The sequence below is a fragment of the Microtus pennsylvanicus genome, chromosome 8 (genome assembly GCF_037038515.1).
Source record: "Microtus pennsylvanicus isolate mMicPen1 chromosome 8, mMicPen1.hap1, whole genome shotgun sequence".
Lineage (NCBI taxonomy): Eukaryota > Metazoa > Chordata > Mammalia > Rodentia > Cricetidae > Microtus > Microtus pennsylvanicus.
In genome coordinates, this window is record NC_134586.1 from 8,372,017 (window position 1) to 8,396,306 (window position 24,290).

At 35.9% G+C, this 24,290-nt stretch overlaps 2 protein-coding genes across 3 annotated transcripts in view; one reads left to right on the plus strand and one right to left on the minus strand.

The window, feature by feature from the left end:
* Window positions 1-24,290, minus strand: part of Slco1b3 (solute carrier organic anion transporter family member 1B3) — a 1,042,880-nt gene that overhangs the window by 935,335 nt on the left and 83,255 nt on the right. The gene's annotated exons all lie outside the window — the stretch shown is intronic.
* LOC142855850 (solute carrier organic anion transporter family member 1A5-like) overlaps window positions 1-24,290 on the plus strand; it is a 47,956-nt gene that overhangs the window by 18,742 nt on the left and 4,924 nt on the right. For both annotated transcript variants that reach the window (XM_075982376.1, XM_075982377.1), the window contains exons 9-14: window positions 1,346-1,567; window positions 5,765-5,929; window positions 7,120-7,321; window positions 11,611-11,776; window positions 19,711-19,883; window positions 23,247-23,311. In XM_075982376.1, the coding sequence (XP_075838491.1) occupies window positions 1,346-1,567; window positions 5,765-5,929; window positions 7,120-7,321; window positions 11,611-11,776; window positions 19,711-19,883; window positions 23,247-23,311 (993 nt within the window). The remainder of the gene's footprint in view (window positions 1-1,345; window positions 1,568-5,764; window positions 5,930-7,119; window positions 7,322-11,610; window positions 11,777-19,710; window positions 19,884-23,246; window positions 23,312-24,290) is intronic.

The window sequence follows — 24,290 nt, forward strand, 5'->3', positions numbered from 1 at the left end:
TTTACCCTATATTTGTCTTTTTAGTACCTCTTATTGGAACAATTGTCAGAATAACATAAATCATGTTCCTAATCATCTTACTAATTGTCTTAACCACATGTATCTTTTAGGCTCAAATTTTAATTAAATCATTGATTCAACATCATTACTCTTATAAAAATTATTATATACAAGTTAATTGCCCAGTGAAGAGTGGGATTTTTCTCAAGAACAACAACACTGTACTAGATACAGTAGAATTCCTTCTTATAGTAACTACACTGCAACAAATACAACAGGAATATGGCAGCAACAAACAGAAGGAAGCACAGAAAAAAACAAGGGACATTCTGTAAAAAAAAATCCTTCAGGACCTCTGCCTCTCCAGGATGTACCTAAGTAGCTTTGTCATCCTCTGGGCTATATTCCATAAGATCTATTGCTATCTACAGTTCCTATGACATGGCCACTGGCTACATATCACCACATATTGCTAGATCAAATCAGTTGATTTTCTTAATGAATACACAAAAAAGTAATTGTGTACCATGTGATATTTTATTGTCTTAATTTATGTCTTATTTGTGTGTGTGTATGTGTTTGCACTGTGTGTGGGTGCCTGCAGAAGTCAGAAAAGGGTTCAGATGTTCTGAAATCATAGTTACAGGCAGTAGTGAGTTTCGATATGGGTGCGGCTAATAGAACTCAGGACCTCTGCAATAGCAGCAATAATTCTTAGTTATTGCTGAACCGTCTCTCCAGTCCTTTTCTTCAATCACTGTGATGTTTTCAGATATGAATTCACTAAGTTAAATCCGGTTTCTTAAATATGTCTCAAATCCTTTTACTCTCTTTTTAAAATGAGCTTTTAACTATTATGCTATGTATAATAACATAACAATCCAGAACTTTTTTTCTTTGATAATTTTAACTTTACCAAATTGAATAATCTTGGACACATTTTCTTTCTTTCTGAGGCAGGGTTTCTCCGTATTTCTCTGACTGTCCTGGAACTCATTTTGCAGAACAGTTGACCTCAAACTCACAGAGATCTGCTTGCCTCTGCTTCCCTGAATGATGGGATTAAAGTTGTGCACCACCACTGCCTGGCTCAGACATTTTTTCTAAAGGTCTGAATTCACCCAGCCTAGTGACAGATAACTATAATCCCAGAATTTAGGAAGTAGAAGCAGGGCACCATAGTACAAAGCCCAAAAAAGAACAAGAGCAAACATGCGAATAGTTTACAAATTTACAAATAATACACAAATTTTGTGTTTAGATGGATTATGATCCTTAATAATTTTCTACAGTTTACCCAGGAAAGAATGATGCAAGCTAACAAAACATCTGTTTTTCTCCACAGATGACCTGACCATAGCTCTCACTGATACACGCTGGGTCGGTGCTTGGTGGATTGGCTTTTTGATCTGTGCAGGAGTGAATGTCCTGACCAGCATCCCCTTTTTCTTTCTTCCCAAAACACTCCCAAAAGAAGGACTAGAGGATAATGCAGATGTGACTAAAAGCAATGAAAAAGAGAAACACCGTGAAAAAGCCATGGGAAAAAAACGTGGAATCACCAAAGGTAAACAGGAAAACTTTAAATTCTGCATTTGGTTTAGATGGGTCTGAAGTTAGTTGAGCATTTGCCAGGTAAATTCTGTGCTGACTTAAAATAGTTTGTCATTAGTGGTTCCTACTCAGATGTGTTAAACTTCTTCCCAAGTTATCCCTTGGAAGCAATGGGTATTATTATAAACATCATATCTTAGATTAGACTTTTGAAAAATTCAAGTCGATCTGGATACTCAATAAGAAAAATAGTTTTCTCATCTGTTTTAAAAAATCGATTTTACATAAAATATTTGTCCAAGCTAAAAAGTACATGAATAACTAGAAATTAAAGCTAAAAATAATAGGAGAAAAACATTGTCGTATGGTAACAGTATAGTTTGCTAGGAAAAATGTCAGTTTAGCTATGAGTATCCTTGATATTAAGACTAGAAAATAGCCAGGTGGTGGTGACATACACCTCTAATCCCAGAATTCTAAGCAGAGACAGGAGATCTCTGTGAGCTTGAGGCCAGCCTGGTCTACAGAACGAGTTATAGGTCAGGTTCCAAAGCTACAGAGAAACACTATCTTGAAAAACCAAAACCCAAAAGGTTGAAAGCGAAAACATGAGTGGTAACGTAATCCTCTGTGTTTGAAGGTGTGTGATAGTGTACAGGAGAACTGTTCCCTAAGGAGCAGACTGCTGTAAAACAAGCAGGAATGTTATTAACCTCTGGTGCAGAGCAGTGGTGCATCTGTGAGATGCTGAGTGGTCACGACTGCTCATTCCTGAACCTTGCCACTAATTTCATACTTGTATTTAGGTGACCTCTGTAGTATTCTCAAGAAATTTGAGTTAGTGCAAGAGGGGCATGGCTTGAGCTCTGAAATTCTTACAGTGTATAGCTGGAAGATAAGCAGGGGCTATGTCTTTACCTGTCAAATGAGGGTTGCAGTATAATATATTCTTGGGTTTCTCTGATATTCTGGTGCAGATTATGGTGAGGAAAATTGTATTGGTCATATCTCTATTTTTTCCACCACACATAACCTCCAATGGCATCATGCGCTGAATAACCACATGTAGGAGTAGGGGCTGCTTGTTCTTCCCAGCCACCTGGCTAGCTTAGATCTAAAATAATCACACAGAAACTGTATTAATTAAATCAATGCTTGCCACATTAGCTCTAGATTCTTATTTGCTAACTCTTATATTAATTTAACCCATTTTTATTAATCTGTGCATCACCATGAGGTTGTGGCTTACCAGCAAAGTTTCAGCATGTCTGACTCTGGTGGCAGCTCCATGGCATCCCTCTAACTGTGCCTTCCTCCTCCAATGCTATAGACCAAGCCAGTTCTTTAATAGTTAACCAATAAAAGCAACAGATAGACAGAAGGGCTTCCCATACCATTTCCCTTTTTCTGTTCAAACAAAACGGAAGACTTTAATTTTAACAAAGTTACATATAACAAAATAGGTATCAAATAAGAATTACCATTAGAATATGTATATCTACTTTATCTTTTATCATAACTAATGAAAACTATAACTATAAATTCTTCAACTCCATCAAAGACTCCAGAAGGATATGATATTACCTTATAGTGAGGAGCTGAGGGCTGTGTTCCTGCTGCTTCAGCTCCCGGCCTCCTGGCTAGCTTATGCCCCAAAATAAGTACATGCAAACTGTATTCTTTTAAACACTGCCTGGCCCATTAGTTCCAGCCTCTTACTGGCTAACTCTCACATCTTGATTAACCTATTTCTAATAATCTGTGTTGCACCATGAGGTGGTAGCTTACCAGAAAAGATCTTAAACTGCATCCATCTTGGAGAGGAGAGGCATGGTGACTGCTTGACTCAGCTTCTTTCTCCCAGCATTCTGTTCTGTTTACTCCACCTACCTAATTTTCTGTCCTATTAGGGCCAAGTCAGTCTTTTTATTTAACCAATGAAATTAACACAAAACAGAAGACTCTCCCCCATTAAACAGGAAGCACCTTGTAAGCACCTTTCAAAACTCTACAATTGACAGAGACATCTTGCTGCCTGGACAGTCACCCAAAGTTCTTTTGTACCTTTGGAGCATTCAATTTCAGCCTACAGGTCCATATTATCTGGCAGACTTTTCCATGAAGCAGGAAACTTCAAAGACAGTTCTGCCTATATTGGCAGTTTCTCAGTCATTTTCTTCTGTGTCCTGCAGAATGTCTGGCAGACTTTTTCATGTAGCAGGAACCCTGAAGGACCATCTCACCTTTAGGCAAGTTTACCAGTCGTTTCTCCATGGGTCCTGCATGTCCAGTTAAACAGTCCAGGAAAGAGCAGTTTCTTGCCCAAATGGCTATCAAATTCCATAAGGAACCGCTTCAATGCCCATCTTCCTCTTGAAGTAGATTGGTACTGCCAGGAACAGATGTGTCTCACTGTCATGAAAAGTCCTAATTTCTTAAAAATTTTATATGCTATATTTTGAAGGTCTCTGAAAGATTTGAAGAATACCTACATATCTGTAATACATCTCTGTACATCTAGAAAATCTACCTAACATGACTACAAGCTTGACTGTTATAGATAACTATCTATTAACCTATATTTCTTAATTATAAATTATATTTTTATGAGATACACAAACACAATACCTTAATCAAGATCAGAAATATGCATATAACAAGATTGACCTTAAATTTGTACAATAAACCAAGATCTATATCAATGCAAATTATTCATATCTATATTATATCCCCCTTTGAATGTAAACAAACATTTATAGACAATATTTGGGAATGTGGATATTAATTAAATCACTGCTTGGCCCCTTAGCTCTAGCTGCTTATTGTCTAACTCTTACATATTAATTTAACCCATTCCTATTAATCTGTGCATCACCACAAGGTCATGGCCTACCAGCAAAATTTCAGCATGTTTATCTATAGTGACAGCTCCATGGCATTTCTCTAACTCTGCCTTTTTTCCTCCCATGCTGTAGGCCAAGCCAGTTCTTTATTCATTAACCAATAGATAGAAGGACCTCCCACACCAATCACACATCTCCCTTAATCACTATTGACTATAGCTGGGCTAGTAACACTGTAAACTTGTTCAGAGGCTTTAACATTCTTAGAATCATGATCATTTTAAGGATTTTCCTGAAAGGGCTAATATTGATTGTTATGTGTGATTGTGTGGTCTGCCAGGTCAACATGATTTTCAAAACTAGGAAAGCACTTAGCATAATATAAGACATATAGAAAATCAACATGAATTGTGGAAATTTATTTAGGAGAACAGGGATGTCAGCAAACACAGGTGAGTTCAAAAGCTTCTGGGAATTCTGATTGTAACCTGTCATTCATAAAGATGGATTTGTCACTAAATTTCACTTCTTTTTGTTAAATTTCTATGACTATACTTCTTAGTGGTTTCTTCTTGATGCTTTACTCTCAAAAATGTTAGGCAATTTATTAAGAATAGTAAAAACTTAGAAAATCAAGATATAAAACATAGAGATGAAAAAGGAAAGAGATTACTAAGTGTGAAGTTCATTACCTTCTGTGAGATTCAATCCATTTACTACAGAAGGGCTAAAACTAGATGTTCACCTTTTAAACAAGGAGGAGTTCCAATTACATTAGTTGGAAGTTGCTTGGAATACAACAAATGAGCAGGCTTTTTATTACAGTGAGACCCATGTGTTAAGATGTTTAAAAATATTACTATGTGCTTTCTAATGAATGGTCTGTTGTAAAATCTAGCAGGAATGCTGTAGTTGGCTGAACTGCAACGGGATTTCTGGAGCTTTCCTAAGATTTTAGCTTATCTATTTTTGTATCAAGTACTATAGCATCAGTATCTGAACTCAAACTTCATCAAAGAGAATCCCTTACAGATTCAAGAGAAAAAGACTAGTAACTCTCTAGTTAATGCAGGATATTAACAGAAAAAAAAAGGGAAAACAAATAAAATAATGTAACCACAGATAGGATGCCATGTCTTTTTAGGTTGCCTGATGACTTATCTGGATTCTCATTCTCTTTCAAAGCCAGTTGTGGCACTAACTTCCAGGAGCACCTTAAACAATGACATAGAACTTCAGTCCAATGGGGTAAAGATTTATCAAATGTATTTGTGTCGCAATGCAGAATTTATAAAATTTTAGGAGAACACTGAACACAAAATGCAAGGCCAGGTTATGTTGATGATCTTGACACTCTCTTGTTTCAGATTTCTTGCCATTCATGAAAAGTCTCTTCTGCAATCCGATTTATATGCTTTTCACACTTATAAGTGTGCTCCAGGTCAATTCATTTATCATTACTTTTACCTTTATGCCAAAATACCTGGAACAGCAATATGGAAAATCAACTGCAGAGATAATCTTTCTCATAGGTATGTATTTTTATTATCTCATTAGTAGTTGTTCCCCTTTCTCCATGAGTATGATGAACAGTATACCCTAGGACTCGCTTAACAAGGTGATGATGTGACCAGAAAACTGCAAGAAAATTGAATACTGCTACCATACTTGTAAATATCTTCTTTCCAGTCTTCAGGTAAATCAAGAATGGATAGAAAAAGGAAGAGGCCAGAAATACCATCTCTGTTCTCTCTCCTATCTGAATGAAAATCATCATCATTATGGAAATATTTGGGGGTCCTTATGTCAGTCAATTTTTAGATAGTCAATATTTTAATTCAAAGAGGAATATAGATTTTAGTTACTGGGATTATGTATCTTACTCCCAGGTTTTATTTCTGGGCTTCAATTCTTGTCTTATACATTATTCCTAATTTGGTTACTTGGTTTCCTGGTGGTCTGAGTAATCTGGACAACCACATTCTTCCTTTCTTGTTAGAATACCAAATCCAGGGATCCTACCTATCTTTGGGTCTTTCCTGGATTCATTTACTCTTGGAAACTGACAGCCATAGGCTGAAAGCATCCACACTATTGGCAGTTCTTTGAAAATTCAACTCCCTACCCTCAGATGGATAAAATTAAACACAACTGCATGGGACTGAAAAGGACTGATAAATTTTTTCAAGTCTGGGGTTGATGTTGTATGAATGCAAACTAGGAAGGATTTTCTCTCTCATTTTCTTTATTTTTTTCTTTGATTTTTTGCTTGGGAAGTGACTCAGGAAGGAAGAATTCTGGGTAACAGGCAATTTACAAAAATTTCTACACTTGACAAGCATAGAATCCACGGTGACCTTCAAAATTACCTAGGGACGAGTCAAATTAAAAATCGAGTGGAAAGAAGTACATGAAATACCTAGTGTGTGTGTGTGTGTGTGTGTGTGTGTGTGTGTGTGTGTGTCAGAAAGAGAGAAAAAGAGAGAGAGAGTTTGTGTGCACGAGAGAGAGATGGTTATAAGGTGTTTATAACTTGCTTCAAATAATTAATTAATGCCAAGTGTTTTTTTTAAAGTGACATTTATGGGATATTTGAAATATGTGAGTTGGTGGAGGTTAGAATCACTGTATATTAGAGAGAAATAATAATTTAAAATGTATTAAAAATTGATAACATTTATTTTCTGCTCTTTTATTAATACTATTTTATTTGCATTTATAGGTGTTTATAGCTTACCTCCAATATGCATTGGATATTTAATTGGTGGCTTGATTATGAAAAAGTTCAAGATAACTGTCAAGAAAGCTGCATACATAGCATTCTGTTTATCTCTTATTGAGTACCTTCTATTTTTTTTAAACTTGATGTGGACCTGTGATAATTTCCCAGTTGCTGGCTTAACTACATCTTATGAACATGAACGGTATGTTATTTCCTAAGGAAGAAAATACCATTTTCACAATTGCTAATCCATTTTCTACAAGGATTGTACATGACCACTCATTTTACTACAACTTATTTGCAGTCATCCATGGTTATCTTGTACTTTTCTTTCACTCATCAATCCTATTTCACTCCATGTTGTGAACCTATTAAAGAGGTCAGGAGACTATCAGTGAGAAATTTATGATTCTGTGTACATATGGGTAGTTTTCTTTAAAGTGTAATAAAGAAAATTTCCTGGAGCTTTCTAGCTTAAATTATATATGTATTTAAATACCAGATAGCTTTAAAAGTTGATTATATAACAACAGATTTCTTTAAAGGTTGACTATACAGACCAAAAAAATTGTATGTTTTTACAGTGGGCAAAAATTTAGAATAATTGAATCTAATACTGATGAGTCAATATATATATAATATTATAATATATAATTATATATAATATGCATATACATTATATATATAATATTTATATAAATCACTAGTATAGTTACATCTCATGTGCACCTTAGTCTTAGACTTTGTATTTTAAGAGTTTCCTGGTCATATTCTATATTAGCATGGGAAATGTAACAACTTTGTTTAGAGCACAGTTATAAAATCTGTTAACAAATCAGTTAAAATGAAATAAAACATATACATGGTGGTTCCCTTAAAAGTTCTGGGTTGACAACTCAGTGGTAAAATGTTGGAGGGGATTGTGTGTTCATTCCTGGCCACCCAGACCCAAAATAATTACAGAAACTGTATTAATTAAAGTACTGATTGGCCAATAACTTAAGCATCTTTCTAGATAACTCTTATATCTTAAATTGACCAATTTACATTAATCTGTACATCACCATGAATATTTGGTCTACCAATGATTCTGGTGTCTGTCTCCTCCAGCAGCTACATGGTATCTCCCTGATTCCACCTGCTTTTGCCCTCTATCTCTGCTTGGAATTCCTGTCTTACTCTATTCTGCTCAGTAATAGGCCCAAGCAGCTTCTATATTTATTAACTAAATACATTCACAGCATGCAGAGGGGAATTCCACATCACCTCACCTTTTTGTTCTAAATAAAGCGGAAGGTTTTAACTTTAACATGGTAAAATTATCTATAACAAAGCAGGAGTCAAGCAAGAATTACAGTTACAATATTTATATCTACTTTATCTTTTATCATAACTGAGGAAAACTATAATTATAACTATCTATTCCTCAACTCCATTAAAGACTCCAGAAGAATAAAATGTTGCCTAAGTAAACAGGAAGTGCATTGTAAGCAACTTCCAAAACTCTATAATTGACAGAGGCCTCTTGCTGCCTGGACAATCACTGAAAGTTCTTCTGTAACATTGAGGCACCCATCTTCAGCCTACAGGCCCATAAAGTTTGGCAAAATTTTCCATGAAACAGGAAATTTCAAAGACAGTTCCACCTATATTGGCAGTTTTTCAGTAACTTTTTTCTGCATCCTGCAGAATTCCTGGCAGACACTTTAATGAAACAGGAACTCTGGAAGACTGTCTCATCTTCTTTAAGAAACTTCAGTAGTCACTCTTCTGTGGGTCCTGTATGTCCAGTTCATTCGACAGAACATCAAGCAGTTCAGGAAAGAGCAGTTTCTTGCCCATATAGCTAACCAACTCCATAAGAAGCCTCTTTGATGCCCATTATCCTCTTGAACTATATTTGTGCTACCAGGAGCAGATGAGTCTCATTGTCATGAAAAGTACTAAAACATTTTAAATGCTATGTTCTGTTAGTTTTTGAAAAGTGTGGAGAATACCCAGCCATCTAAAATATATCTCTGTACACCTAGAAAACCTAAGAAACATTACTACAAGTTTGACTATTATAGATGACTATCTATTAATTTGAATTTCTTAACTAAATATTACCTGCACAAATACAATACCTTAATCAAGAAAATAAATATGCATATAACAAAGTTTATTGTATCAATAAGCCAAGATCTATACTAACGCAAATTATTTATCTCTATTGCATATCCCCCTTTAAAAGTAAACAAAGATTCATAAATAATCATTTTTGAAATTTGAGCATAGTTCTCTCCAAACTAATTCCTGCTTTTTGTTGGGTGAAGTAATTTTTGGGGATTATGTAGAATTTTCAGGGGATGTTGCTCCATCAAACCACATTAGTCTAGAAAGAATATATAGATTCTCATCCTCTGTGGAAACAAAAGCAGAACCTCTTTTCCAGAGCAGCATGTCCTTAGACCCATATTTTGAAGTCAAAATACCTTTAAAATATATATGTTGGTTTAGCTTAGCATCTTGTACAATGAAATGTCTCTCTGTACTTAGCTCATTCACAGTCAGAAATTCAAAGAAAACACAATAATATACATAATCCAGACTCTCTGTGTGTGTTCTATATACATGACTTATTTTTCCTTACTCTTTTAACCTATGACTCTCTGTACTCTGTCTCTTTAAAGATTCTGCTTTATTCTTTAAAAGTATTTCTTTTTATAACTGCCTATACTTTCCTCTTCTCTCTCCCAAGTTTATGTACATTTATCCAATACTGTGACCCTTCAGAGGTCTTTTTCATCTGAATCTGTCTCTATTGCATATCTGTAATGATTTTCTGATCAGAAGTGCTTTTTTTAATCCTAATCAGGCATGGCTAGGATCATCTCCATGGTCCTACCTGTTGGCTCCACCCAGTCCAACATGGTGAAGGCATGTTTCCTGCCTCTGAGAGCCCAATATTGCAAACAATAGGTCAATATTGATATTAAGTGAGTTGTATCACTCTGCTCACAAACCCCATTCAAATGTTTTATAGCTGGACCTCTTGTAAGAGTCAGAGCCCTTTGTGCTTGCAGACCAGGAAGCTTCTGTTTATAAAAGCCACACAGTTTTTACTACACCTCTCTTAAAGGTGCAAGTGGCACCCCTGCTTGCTACAAGCCCATCTGGGGAAAAATATGGCTACCAAGAAACTGTGCTTGGTTCCCATTTTGTGGGCCTAGAAGCCCTCCTTTTTAAATCCTTTTTAGGGTTTTATGTGGATCCATGCCCCAGAGAGTGGGCACAGTAAAATACTTGCTGGACTGGCAGAAGGACCTGAGTTCAGATGACCAGAATCCATGTACAGTTTGACATGGTACAGTATCTGTAATCCCAGGACTCTTACTGTGAGCTGGGAGCCACAGCAGGAAAACCTGAAAGGTCACAGGCCTGTTAGTCTGACATTTGCAGCAGTAACTGGGGACTCTGTTTTTAAAAGGGTGGAAGATTATCTTCTGACATCCACATGCATGCTGTTGTATGTGTGCTTACACACATGAACACACAGAGACACACACATGTGTGTGTATGTATATGTGTGAGAGAGATGGGAGCAGAGATTAAAAGACCTTTCAAGTTTTAAAAAAAGATCTTTAAAAGTTTTAAAATTTGAATAATTTCATTATAAAATTATGAATAATTACATACATTATCTAATTTGAAACTCTTTTTATGAAAGTAATTATTCTGTTCACTTTGTAGATGTAGAGAATAAAACTCATGGTGAATTACTAAATTTTCAGAAAATGGCTTCAAAAATACCATATAATTCCGTATACTGACTCTATCTCCAGTCATGCTGACCTCCACACTGTGGTTGAGTGACAGAATTTGAATTCAGACGCTAGCTTCCTCATTATCATCTTTCAGTCCCTTTGTAAATATGGAGCATGCTCTATTGCAGAAGAGTATGTGTAGTTACCCAAACCACATATATGTCTTATATATATTTTATAAATGGAAACTGCAATTTCTTCAGGTCAGCCCATCATGCAGATCAATGACAAATTACAATCTTCATTTTTTTTAAAGATCCAACAGCACAGTTTTCTCATATATGGTATGCACCTAATGTTTATTTTTTAAGTAATTGAAAAAGCAGCAAAGTGAACACTGGAACAAATAACTTTTGGCCAAAAAACAGAGTATAGAGATCACACATTGATATTTGGATGATTTCTGTTTTTGTTCTGGGGAATTGGGGAATTAGATGAAGTCTCTCTCTCTCTCTCTCTCTCTCTCTCTCTCTCTCTCTCTCTCTCTCTCATCCCCGTGTGTGTGACTTTCTGTATCTCTGCCCATCTGTCTGTCTGTCTTTCCATCTGCGTGTGTGTCTGTATGTGTGTGTACATGCACGTGTGTATGTGCATGAATGCATGTGAACTGACTGAGATAAAGATAAGAAAACAAAGGGTTTGTGTGGTTCTTCAGAATCAATAACATTATTTTTAATCATTTCAGAATTCAACAGCCTTTGTATGTAAAGAAAAATGTTCTTGCAGAGTGCAGCAAAACGTGTAACTGTTTAACTAAAACATGGGATCCAGTGTGTGGAGACAATGGCCTATCGTACATGTCAGCCTGCCTTGCAGGCTGTGAAAACTCTGATGGAACAGGAATCAACATGGTATACACCGTTTCAGTGCTTTGGGGTGATGTTTTGTGTGCTGTATTAGTATGTGCTATGATCTAAGACCAAATCTACTAACAAACAAAAATTAGTCCCTGCTTAAAATGGACTAATATATTTTGTGAACCACTAACTACTTTTCATATGTATATTTAAAATTATAATTCATAGATGGTATGTAAAACCTTGACAGAATCTGAAATTTATTTTGTAATTTCAAAGCATCTGAAACTATTATACAAATTAATGAAGTTAAAATTCGAGGATTAGTTGGAGAGCTAGCTTAGCTGTAAGTATACTTGCTGATCTTTTAGTAGAGCTGTTTGGTTCCTAGTACACACATGGGGCAGCTTACAATCTTGGTAATCTGACACTCTCTTCTGCCTTCCTCCAGCACCCACATCCACCTATTTGAATACACACAGATACAGAAGTATACATGTAAATAAACATTAAAATTGAAAATATTCTGGATAGAATCTGCTCTTTACTGATAGGGTCTCATAAATTTCAGGCTGACCTCAAATACCTCTGTAGTTGAAACACACAGAAAACTTAATTTTCCATATTATGACCCTCTTTCATCCGTTTACTTATTTATTGTAGTTGTATGTGTGTGTGCAGGTGCATGAGTATACGGAGGCCAAAATGTTACCTCAGCTGTGGACTCTCAGGTCACATCCACTTTGTTCTTTGGAGACAGGATCTCACTAGCCTGAAATTTGTTGATACAGTTAGGCTGCCTGGCAAGTGAGCCCCAGGGAGTCACCTGCTCCCTCCTTCAGAGCACCAATGTTGCAAGCACTTTCTCTACACATGCATTTTTCACATGTGTGCTGGGGATCTGAACTCAGGTCCTCACCCTTGTACAGAACTTTACAGACTGTTGTATCTCTGCATCCCACATCATGATAATTTAACAGATAAAGAGTTAAGCATTTTCCTTGCCTTAAACATGTTATAATACTTACAGAGTTGGCTGGTAGTCAAAATGAAATATAAATTTTGATTTTTAATCAGACCCATTATCATAATAATCAGAAAATAATTGGCTTTATTGTTGAAATAAACATTTTCTTACGGGACATGACTTTATTTGTAAGCACCTAACTATTCCAAAAACATTCTGAAACATTTTATTTTAGTCCTTATTACTAGGGTCAAAACAAAGCAGAATTTATTTACTTTTTTTAAAAAGTATGTGCAGGCTAAAAAAGTATGTGCAGGCTCAGTGTGTAAATACATTTGTCACCAAAGACTATTACCACAGCTACATCCTAAGGCCACACATGAGAGAAGAGAACTAACTCCCCTAACTTACCCCTGACTTCTACATGTATGTCATAGCATTCACTTGTCAACCCATAAACACAAAGTTGATCAGGCGTACACACACAAACACACACATATGCACAGCATATATAAGAAAAACAAACAAACAAGCAAATAAATGAAAAAGATACATGTAGGAGTAATTAAGGAAGACTGCAAGAGCCCATTACAAATGATAACAAATGTTTATTGGGGAACACTCACAATAATAAATCTGCTGTGGGTCCTGAGAACCTCAACCAGAATATCGACCACTAGCTAAAAGAGAGCATGTTTCTCACCTGTGTTTATAGTACCTCAAACCACACTCTAATGGGTACCCAGAATGTTATTGGCTAAATGAATCCCCACAACACCTCCCCCTTTTGTATAAATAAGAAAGTTCTAAACATGATATATTATTATATATTGTATAATATAATATATAATATATATTATAGGAACAAATATCAAGTATTGTCTGGCAAAAAGAAAAGGTAAAGTCATATATGAAAATAGAACTAAAACAGACATGAATAACATCAAGCAAGAAATACATGCTAAATGTTTAGTCTAAGGTAATTAGCAAATAAAAGAAAAAAAATATTTCAATAGTTGTCCTATAATGAAAAGTTTAAGTCTTATAATAAGCAAAACACTGTTTTATTTTCTTGGAACTGTATGCTGGAGTGTTGTTTATTTTTATTTCTGCAGGTATACCCATGATGGTCATAACTTCTAGTAAATGTGTGATTACTACATCATTCTTTTGCAAACTCAAAGCCATTGCCCATTGAAAACCTGAATAGCTATCAATGGTGTGGAGTACATGTTTTGGTTTTTAAAACTCTACAACAAAGACCATATCCATATGCCAGATTTCATTTTTTTGAGTACCATTTGGGTTATGTCCTGCAGGTTGTAGAAGAACAAGTAGGTCCTTTTAGTCTCCCTGGCTTGTTGCCATGTGATGGAAAAGTCCTTTTTTAAAATCCTTTGCTATTTATGTGATATTTCTTAAGAAATTCTGAAACCTTCAGCACATTCTTAATCAATAATTGATTAATGTCTGTACTACCTTGTGCTCGAGGACCTGGCAGACCCATAGAGTATAGATCATGTATGAAATATATGGAATGATACCTATTACTGATTATAACTTGTACCTGAATAAGTAATAAAGTCAACTCTGTATTATCTAGTATAAATTCATCAGTTTCAATATACAAAACAACTCTTCCTACACACTGCAAATCAATAACTATGTGAGGTTCTTTAAAATCCCTTAGTACCATGAGAATAACATATAATTCTGACTTTTGAACAGAATAATAGTGGCTTTGTTCTACTTAACTTAAATTTTCTGATTTGTAACCTGCCTTTCCTGATTTATTTGCACCAGTATATAATGTAGGGGTCCCAATTATTGGTATGTCTTATGCAATTTGAGGAAGGATCCAATTAGTTCTCTTTATAAGTTGAAATTTCTTGCTTTGGGGGTATCAGTTGTTAATCTCTCCCCCAAGATTACTGCAAGATCTTTGTCAGGGTTCACTTTCTTCCTATAATTTGTCAATTTTAACATTATTAAAAGGTACTATTTTTTGTCTCTTCCCATTAATTAATGAAATCTAAATTTTCCTTTTATAACTAACTCAGAGACCTTTTCTGTATAAGCTTTTAATTTTTTACTCAGTTTATATGGTAAAAAGATCCAATCTAAGATAATATTTTTCCTCTGCATTAAAATTACTATAGAGTAATATTTAAAAATTAATATAACCAGAATGCAGTTAAGATTTAGATCCATAGGATGAACATGTGTTTTCTGTAATTTCTCTTCAATCAAAGTAATTTCTCTCTCAGTTTCAGCTGATAATTTCCTGGGACTATTTAAGTCCTTGTCACCCTGTAAGATTTGTATAAATTAATCAGGTCATTAGGATGTATACCAAGAGTGGGCTGTAGATAGTAAATGTCTCCTAGCAATCTTTGGAAGTAATTAATAGTCTGAAATCAATCTCTCCTAATTTGTACCTTTTTGGGTCTAATTTTCTTTAAACCTATTTTATAACCTCAGTAATTTGTAGAATCTCCTCTTTGTATTTTTAGAAGCAATTTGTAATCCCCATGTAGACAAAATTTTCTTTACTTCTTTAGACATTCTAAAGTCTCTATATTTGAGTCAGATAGTAAAATGTGATCCATGTAATGATAAATTATAGATTGAAGAAACTGCCTATGCATCACTTATAATGGCTGACCTACAAATAATTGCCACAGGGTTGGGCTATTTAACATTCTTTGTGGGAGAATCTTCCATTGTTATTTTTTAGCAGACTGATAATTAGAAGTAGGCACTGTGAAGGCAAATTTTTTCTCTGTCTTTTTGTGGAGGTATAGTGAAAAACAATCTTATTAATCAATGAATATAAAAGGCCATCCTTTAGGAAATAGGAAAGGCAAAGGAATTTCAGATTTTAGAGACTAAATAAATGCATTGCCAATTCTTAGACCCATTACCATTCTCCATTTTCCAGATTTCTTTTTAACAACAAACACAAGAGATTTCAATGGCTGGTTGAGTCTTAGGTATGCTTAAGACTCAACTTAAGTATCTAGTTGCTCCAGTATCAGCTGTTCTAAGGACTGTAGTTTCCCTTTTGTTAATGGCCATTGCTTAACCCATGAAGGTTTCTTAGTTAACAATTTTAAAGGTAGAGCTGTTGGTACCTCTGAGAGTTTGCCAATTATTGTTCAATGTTTTAGTACAGCCTAAATAATGACTTTTTAATTATGCTTTATAATGGTCTTCCCAGAAACATGAGGTGGTTTATTGTACATTTCTGAGACTGCAGAGACTGCAGGAATGTTAATCTTGGCATTTCATTGCTGCAACAGATCATGATGCCACAGATTTACTGCTGTATTAGCCACATATGTTTTAGCCCTTGCTCTCTATCCTTCTGGCTCAAAATATTCAACCCATTTTGTGCTTTATTTTACCTGAAATAGGGTTCTGATTCCTAGGAATTGAGCATCTGCCTCCTGAGGAGGCTAATTCAGATGCCAAGATTCTGAAGCAATAATAGTCATGCCTGCACCTATATATAATAACACCTCAATTATAATGTTATTTATTTGTACTTTTAGCCTTGATATTTGATAATTTATAGAAGTCTGCCAAAATATACACTTGCTACTTTCAGCTGGAATATTTAATTCATCACCCATTGTTATTCTGTCATTCCATTCAGTGCACTGTTTTTTTTTTTTTTTTTTTTTTTTACAACAGGCACTAGGTTTTCTAATTTTCATGGGAAGGCATGTCCTCCACTGTTGAGGGAGCTGCGGGCTGCGTTCCTGCTGCCCCAGCTCCCTGCTGCCTGGCTAGCTTATGCCCTGAAATAACAACACACAAACTGTATTCTTTTAAACACTGCTTGGCCCATTTCTATTAATGTGTGTAGCACTCCAAGGTGTGCTTACCGGGAAGATTCTAGCCTACGTCCATCCTGGGTCGGAGCTTCATCGCGTCTTCCTCCCAGCATTCTGTTCTGTTTACTCCACCCAACTATGTTTTAACCTATCAGGGCCAAGCAGTTTCTTTATTATTTAACAAATGACCTTCCTCCATCACTCCACCATGACAGAGAAAGACTAGACTACTTTTGACCTGGGGGCCTGTGAGAGGCCCCTTCCCAAGGAGCTCCCTGATGGTAATGGATTGCCTTGTCTCTTGTTGATCTACATTCACTGATCCAATGCTGGCTTTGCCACATCTTCTGCATAATCCAACATGTTGTGGTCTTCTATTTGGGTCATTCTGAGAAGAAACACTATTTCTAGGATCAACCTGTTTACAATCCCTTCTCCGATGGCCTATTCTACTTCAATTAAAACATTCGGTATTTTGATGTTTCTTCATACCTTTAAAAATCTCTTCTCCTACCCAAGCCTCAATGAGTAAAGAAACTCAACATTGACTGTGTGCTGGATCCATTCATCCATTGGTGCTCATCTGTCCTTCAAAGGGCCAAGTATTTTTTTTTAATCTGAGTTACCATTTTAAAAAGCTGGAGATTCAAGAAATACTTGTCTAACTTCTAGATCTGCTATTTTTATTTGTACAGTACAGTAAATCTTTGAAAAAAGTCACTAAAGTGTTCTCTTTATCCTTGTATAAATTTATTATATGATTCAATTCTTTTTCCTAGTCTTGAATCTTATCTCAAGCAGTCAAGGCTGCTGTAAGGCATAGAGACAAGATGTGTTCACTGTATACAGCTCGACTGTCTGTGTCAGCATGATAGCCCTGACCAAGAATTTGATCTTGGAAAGCCTCAAAACATCTGACCCTACCTTGATGTTCAAGGGCTTTGACTTCCTTTCTCCAGTAACTCTTCCACTGTAGCTGTGGACCATGGTCTAATACTGATGAGACTAGTTGAAGCCAACATGTGGAATGAAAAGCCCATTTCTTCACTAACTGCCTCACATATAATAAATGCATGCCATAAGAAACTAATGCTTCCTTCATATGTTTTAGATCTTTCATACATACAGGCTCTCTTTTACATTCTATATATTCTTTTGGCTATTTCATATTTTCTTATTTTTCAGAAATAGTAACAATGTAAGTAGTTAAAATTCTTGGTAAGTTATCTCTGACACTGAGAGGAACTAGCAATGCTAAGTCTTTACTATTGTCTTTTGTATTTGCCCCGTCTCCTTACTTATTGTGACAAGTTCTTCAATGGTTTAAAATTGTTCTATCATTGTGTTTTGTGGATTATAAATTTTTTGACCTGTGAATATTTTCAAAAATTTTATCAACCAATTAATTTCTGGGTTTCATCATGCACATGTTATTCCAAGTTTTTAACCTTTTCCACTAATGATATCTTCTCATCATTAAGGATTATTTGGATAGCATGTAGATTGCCTTCCAGGAGGGATGTTCTCTTGGCTAGCTTGTCATAACTTTTTAACAGATTTTGATTGTCAATTCAAACAGTATGGTTCCTTTCAGATAACTTCTCATTCCCAGTCTGTATTATTTCAATAGGTTTCTCATTCTTGATTTTGTTATCAAACCATTTATTTAAGGATATAATATGAAGTATCAAGCTTATAGCAGCTATGATTAAGAATGTATACATCCCAGGTAGGTCATATAGCTTTTCTAGAATTCTATCCATAGTAGAAACAAAAAGGTTGTTACATTCCTAGATGGTGGCATTATCTGAGATTATCTTAGTTATGATTTTAAAATTTCAGAAATAATTTGGTTATTTAGTTATTAATCAAAATAATATCTAGCTATCAGAAATCTTCAGATTGCTGTAGGTGTAATAATATTCATTGACCAGCAGGTAGAGCTAGTGTTCAGTTAGCTGGTTTAAGTGGCTACTGAGAGTTTAAAGTATAATAATATCAGTGTTGGCCAGCAAGTTCCAGAGTTGTACCACCAAAGTGGTCCGGGGATGCTGGAGTTCCCATCTGACTTGTACCAAAGTTGTTAATCTATAGATTTACTAAGTAGAACTCAAAACCATACTGAACAGAATTTTGTTAAAGAAAAAGGGGGGAAAGAGCAGACAACATGCTCAGATGCCAGTCAGCCTAGCTGTGCAGTGGGCAATCAGAGGTTGAGCCTCTGAACCACAGTCATGGGTGTGGAGGGGGTGGGGCCTGGGAGGAAGCTAAGCCACTGTGAATGGGAGTCGCATGAGTGGTTAGCCACATGAGGGTTTACACAGTTGCAGAGGGGAGAACAGCGGACTTTGGTCATGTGGACACTAGAAGCAAGAATGTAGGTATAATTAAGAGAGTCCATGAGAGCCCACGATAAAAGCTAACAAATGTTTATTGGGGGAATACTCACAATAAGAATGATGCTGCGGTCCTCTGCTCTGTGGGTACTGAGCGCTGTGAACAGAATCCAGAGCACCAGCTAAGATACAGCAAGAAAGCATTCTGTCTGCACTTATAATAATTCAGACCGCACCCTGGTAGGACAGTGTCCAGAGGGCTATTGGCTGAATGAATTTCCACAAGAAGCAAAAGCAAATAAACAAGCTACCAAATGAAAAAGTGAAGTGTGCAATCAGGATAATTGAAGTTTTAAAAATTCGCTTCTTAGCTGGGCGGTGGTGGCACATGCCTTTAATCCCAGCACTTGGGAGGCAGAGGCAGGTGGATCTCTGTGAGTTCGAGGCCAGCCTGGTCTACAGGAGCTAGTTCCAGGAAAGGAACCAAAAGCTACGGAGAAACCCTGTCTCAAAAATTCAAAAAAAAATTTCGCTTCTTGTACTTTGAAAAATAAAACACCAACTTTGAAAAATCTCCCCCTTTATATTTTGTGATACAAAAAAAGAAAGATGGAAGTAAAGGGGAGGAAGACCTCCATTTTACTTACTTAGCATTTAGTATTGATTTAATGGTGTTTGAGCTCTCGTTTGGTACTCATTAATGCTTGATGAGTGCTCTTCCTCTGAGTTATATCATTAACCCCAACCCTCTCCATTTTCATATAACTAGCTATGTAGAAAAATACTAAAGGTTTGCACCCAATATTTTTCTTCTACAAATAAGACTTTGTATTTTTTTTTCTACAGGTGTTTCAAAACTGCAGCTGCATTCAGTCTTCAGGAAGCTCATCTGCAGTCCTTGGACTGTGTAACAAAAGCCCCGACTGTACTATAAAGCTACAGTATTTTTTAATCGTGTCAGTATTCGGCTGTTTCATCTTCTCACTGGCAGCCATACCTGGGTATATGGTTCTTCTGAGGTAATAAATACCTCTTTCAGTTTGCATAAGTGAGTGTATGATTGTGTGTGTGTGTGTGTGTGTGTGTGTGTGTGTGTGTGTGTGTTTGACTCTTGACTCCAACAAGAACACAGAGAGGTCAGAAGATAATGATGGGAATCAGTTTTCTCGGTTTACCTTGTTTTTGAGACAGGTTCTCTCTTAGTTCTGCTCCTGTACTAGCTGTGTACCCCAGTCTACCTGGCCTTCAAGTTCCAAGCATTTCTGTTTTCTCCTATTTTACTATGGGAATACTAGGATTACAGATGCTTGCCATGGAATTGAGCTCTTTTCTTTTTCTTTTTTTTTTTTTACATATATTCCGGGTTCTTGGGTTTAAATTCTGGTCATCTAGCTTTTGTGGCAAGCACCTTTACACAAAGAGCATCATTCCAATGCCATTTAGATTTTTTTTGTCACTTATTAAAATTCCTTTTCCCAAGAAAGACCATTGCAGTAATGGTTCTCAAAACCTCAATGTTCTGAGATACCTTTAACAATAGACATACAGTGAGTATTGCTATATTTCACAGTAATTTAAAGTTTTCTGAAAATTTCCTCCCCGCCCTTTCCTATTTTATCCCCTTATGTCTTAAATCTACAGTAAGGGAATTCTTGTTTGGCTGGGGGAGAGGAGGTGTTTAACACTCATTTCCTGCAGTCAACTAACTGACTGGCAGAACATGCAACTCTCTGTGTAAAAGTGATCAGGCTCCCCTGACATTCTGACTTCAACTTCTCACAAACAAACAGAAAACATATGTGCAATAATAGATACTAGCTAACCAGGGGACACATGAATGCAATAGCAGATACTCACTAAGAAGTAGGTCTAAAAATGCAACAATACCCAACTCTCTAAGATAAAATGAGGACATTGAAGAGTCAAGCTTCAAGGGTTTTTTTTTTTTTATTTCCTTTTGCAAGTGTTATTTCCAGCCTATCAATCTTCACATCCACTACCAATGGGGAAACAGTTCAACACTCTTTTTCTTGTCTTATTGGAATTCAGAAGGAAAGTTGACTGTGATGTGTAATTTGTAACATTTTTTCCTCATAAACAGAACTAAGGTTCTCACTTCTTCCTTATAGGCAATTGTACTTTACTGTTTCTTTGACCACATTCCCTTTCCACACCCTCTTCTCTTCCTCCTTCTCCTTCACTTCACTCTTCTTTTCTCCTCGCACCTCTCAGTTCCTCCTCTTTCCCTTCCCATTCCCTCTTCTTTTCTCTCATCTTTCCTTCCCTGTCTTTCTCCTCTCTCCATTCTCTCCTCTACATGTTCATCCATTCCTTTGGTTCTTCCTTTCCTCTACTTCTACCCACCATAGATACTCACTGGAATAGGCTAGGTATATGCTCTTATATATTCATTTTCCATGGTAAGATGTTATATTTTTATATTAACGCAAGTGAAGATATGCTAAATGCCTTGTTTTAATTCATAGGTTCACAGACAGATAAATTTTACCAAGTATTACTAGTTCTTAAGACATGTTCTTACAAATGAGTGAGATTTTCCTGTGGCATCTGTCACCCCATCATGTTTCAGACTGATTCAGCTGATGTGGCTACACAGGGTTGCCTTTCTCCCTCAGTACAGCAGTTGTCCCTGTTCCAAAGCAGCATGCTCAACTGAAAAGACAAGTTTTCATTATAGAGGAGGATGGCCAGAGTAAAGGATATATGCTTAGCTGAACTATCCTATTGGATCTTCCAAACACATTCTCAAGAGATACTCCCATGTTACTGCATGACTGTTTCCACTTCCATGTCTCACTTACTGTCTCAATTATCTTAATTCTTAAGTTAACACTTAAACAGGGTGTAAAAAAGACGCGGTTCATTGATGTTTTAATGTGTGATTTTTAAAAGCATTCTGTGTATGTGAGTGAGTGAGTGAGTGTGTGTGTGTGTGTGTGTGTGTGTGTGTGTTTGAATTTTCATGTCATGGTGTGCGTGTTTAAATGAGAAGACATCTTGTAAGGGTTGATTATCTGCAATCATGTGGTTCTAGATATTGAACTCAATTTTCAATCTTGGTGGCAGGAATTTTATCCACTGAGCCATCTTTTAGGCCCTAATGTGTACTTTCTTAATGCAATGGGGTTCATGTCTATTCAGATTATTTTTCTTGTATTTCTTTGCACTATTTTGCTGAATGTGATGATTCAGTGTCAATGACTGATAATACAGTCCTACACTATTATCACTCTTCTAGTCTGCTGTGTTTTCTTGAACTCTTCCAAGGAATCACTTTCAAAATAAAATCCTACCAGTTCCATTTATTATGTTTTTCTTACACAAGGGTGTATTTGGTGGGGAAAGAACACACCTTAAAAAAAACTTCCACACTCCTAATTTATAAAAATATTTTTCAGTTTTTATCCTGACTGCTTTATAAGCCTCTCTTTTGTATTTAATTCTGAAAACCATATTGTTTAATTTTGTAGGCAGTATAGGAAAGATAAATGTCTAAAGTTGGTAACTCCATATATCAAAGGCCGTTTCTTAATGTCATGGCCTATATGATGGATTCTTTCTCTGTTTATTTGTGAGATTGTTTTTACTATATCTTGAATTGTTTTATAAAATACATTAGGTGTTTTTTATGAAAGTGACAAAATGCCTGGCAAACAATTTAAGAAAAGAAAATTTATTTGATTTGTGAGCTCAAAAGTTTGGGTGCATTATTTGTGATATAGCATAGTGATCACCATGGTAACCAGGAAGCTGATGTGGGAGGTGATGTATGCTATGAATATATTTTATTGCCATTGGTTAACAAAGTAGCTGCTTTCAGCCAATGACTTAACAAAGTAAATACAGGCTGAAAGAGCTATAGATAGAGAATAGGTAGAGTCAGTGAGAAGCCATGTAGCCGCCTGCAGGAGACAGTGACACTGGAATCTTGCTGGTAAGTCACAGCCATATGGTGATATACAGATTAATGGAGATGGGTTAGTTTACAGTATAAGAGCTAGCTAGAAACATGCTTAAGCTATTGGCCAAACAACATTGCAAAAAATATAGTTTTTATGTGATTATTTCATATCTAGGCAGCTGGGAATGAATGAACAGCCTCCCCCAGCAGGAAGGAATTCATCAAGGTTAGCAGTCAATGGCTGTGCTTGAATCAGATGTGTGAAGGTCATAGGACAGCTTTTATAAGTCATACTCTCCTTTCTCTGTGTGTGCTTAACAGTAGAGTTGTATTATCCTCTCTTATCAGAATGAAAGACTTAACCACCAGGATCATGAACCATGACTGTCATTGGGAGGATGCTAGGACAGATATGTGTTTGTATGGTGTACTTTTATTTATGTGTGTATGTATTTCTCAGGTGTACGAAGTCTGAAGAAAAATCCCTTGGAGTTGGATTACATACATTTTTCATAAGAGTATTTGGTATGAACAACTTTCCTAGTATATCACTTTCTTAGTAAACCAGTTAACATGTTCTGAAGAAAAAGACAGTGACTATATTGTTAACCTAAAACAAAACCCTTACCTTAGAGGGAATAAGAGGGTTTAATCTGAAATCAAGCATGAATCACCATGATCAGAACACAGACTCAGGTCATCCACATATCAGGTTCCAACATGGTGGCAGTTACTGATGTTTATAGTTGGAGAACACAGGAAGTCATGAATAAGGAGCTTCTCAAATGTATCTGTGCAAATGTGAAGTAACTTGGTGACATCAAAGCATGGAATTCTCTTTTGAAGACTCTGATCCTATCTGATAGCATTCTTAGTATTTGGAAAGTTCAGTCAATACATCACACAAAGGCTTCATATGATAATCACATGGATAAAACATCAGGCACAGGGATAGGACAATAAGTGATAAATAAGAGAGGTAAAAATAATTTGTCTCTGTATCTTCAATATGCAAACTGTCCACATCCTGGAAATTCCAACCAAACCACCTTGTGGTATCTTTAACATACATGTGCTCTGTCAATGTTACCCTGAACTCCAGTTCACAAGCGCTTATGTTTGGAAATAGCTACTTGTATTTAACTGGAGAATGACATAACCGCAGAGATGATAAATGTTTCCCCTTAACTTTGAAAAGATTACCTGATCTTAATTACACTTTTCATCTTTTAGTAGATTCAAGAATAAAATTAGACATAAGTCATTCTGTTTGATGTATAGAAAACCAGCACAAGACACTTCAGGAAATATATGTTGTATACAATTATGAATTCAATGGATACTTCATTAGCATCTTATGTATAATTTTCATTGTCTTTATCTAGAAACTTTGCATTAACTCATATTTCCTAAAAGTAAGTATAGAAACTTTGATTTATAATTTTTATATTGTTTTTAATAGGGAAACTGAAGTACTTCCAAATAAAATAACACATCTCTTTCT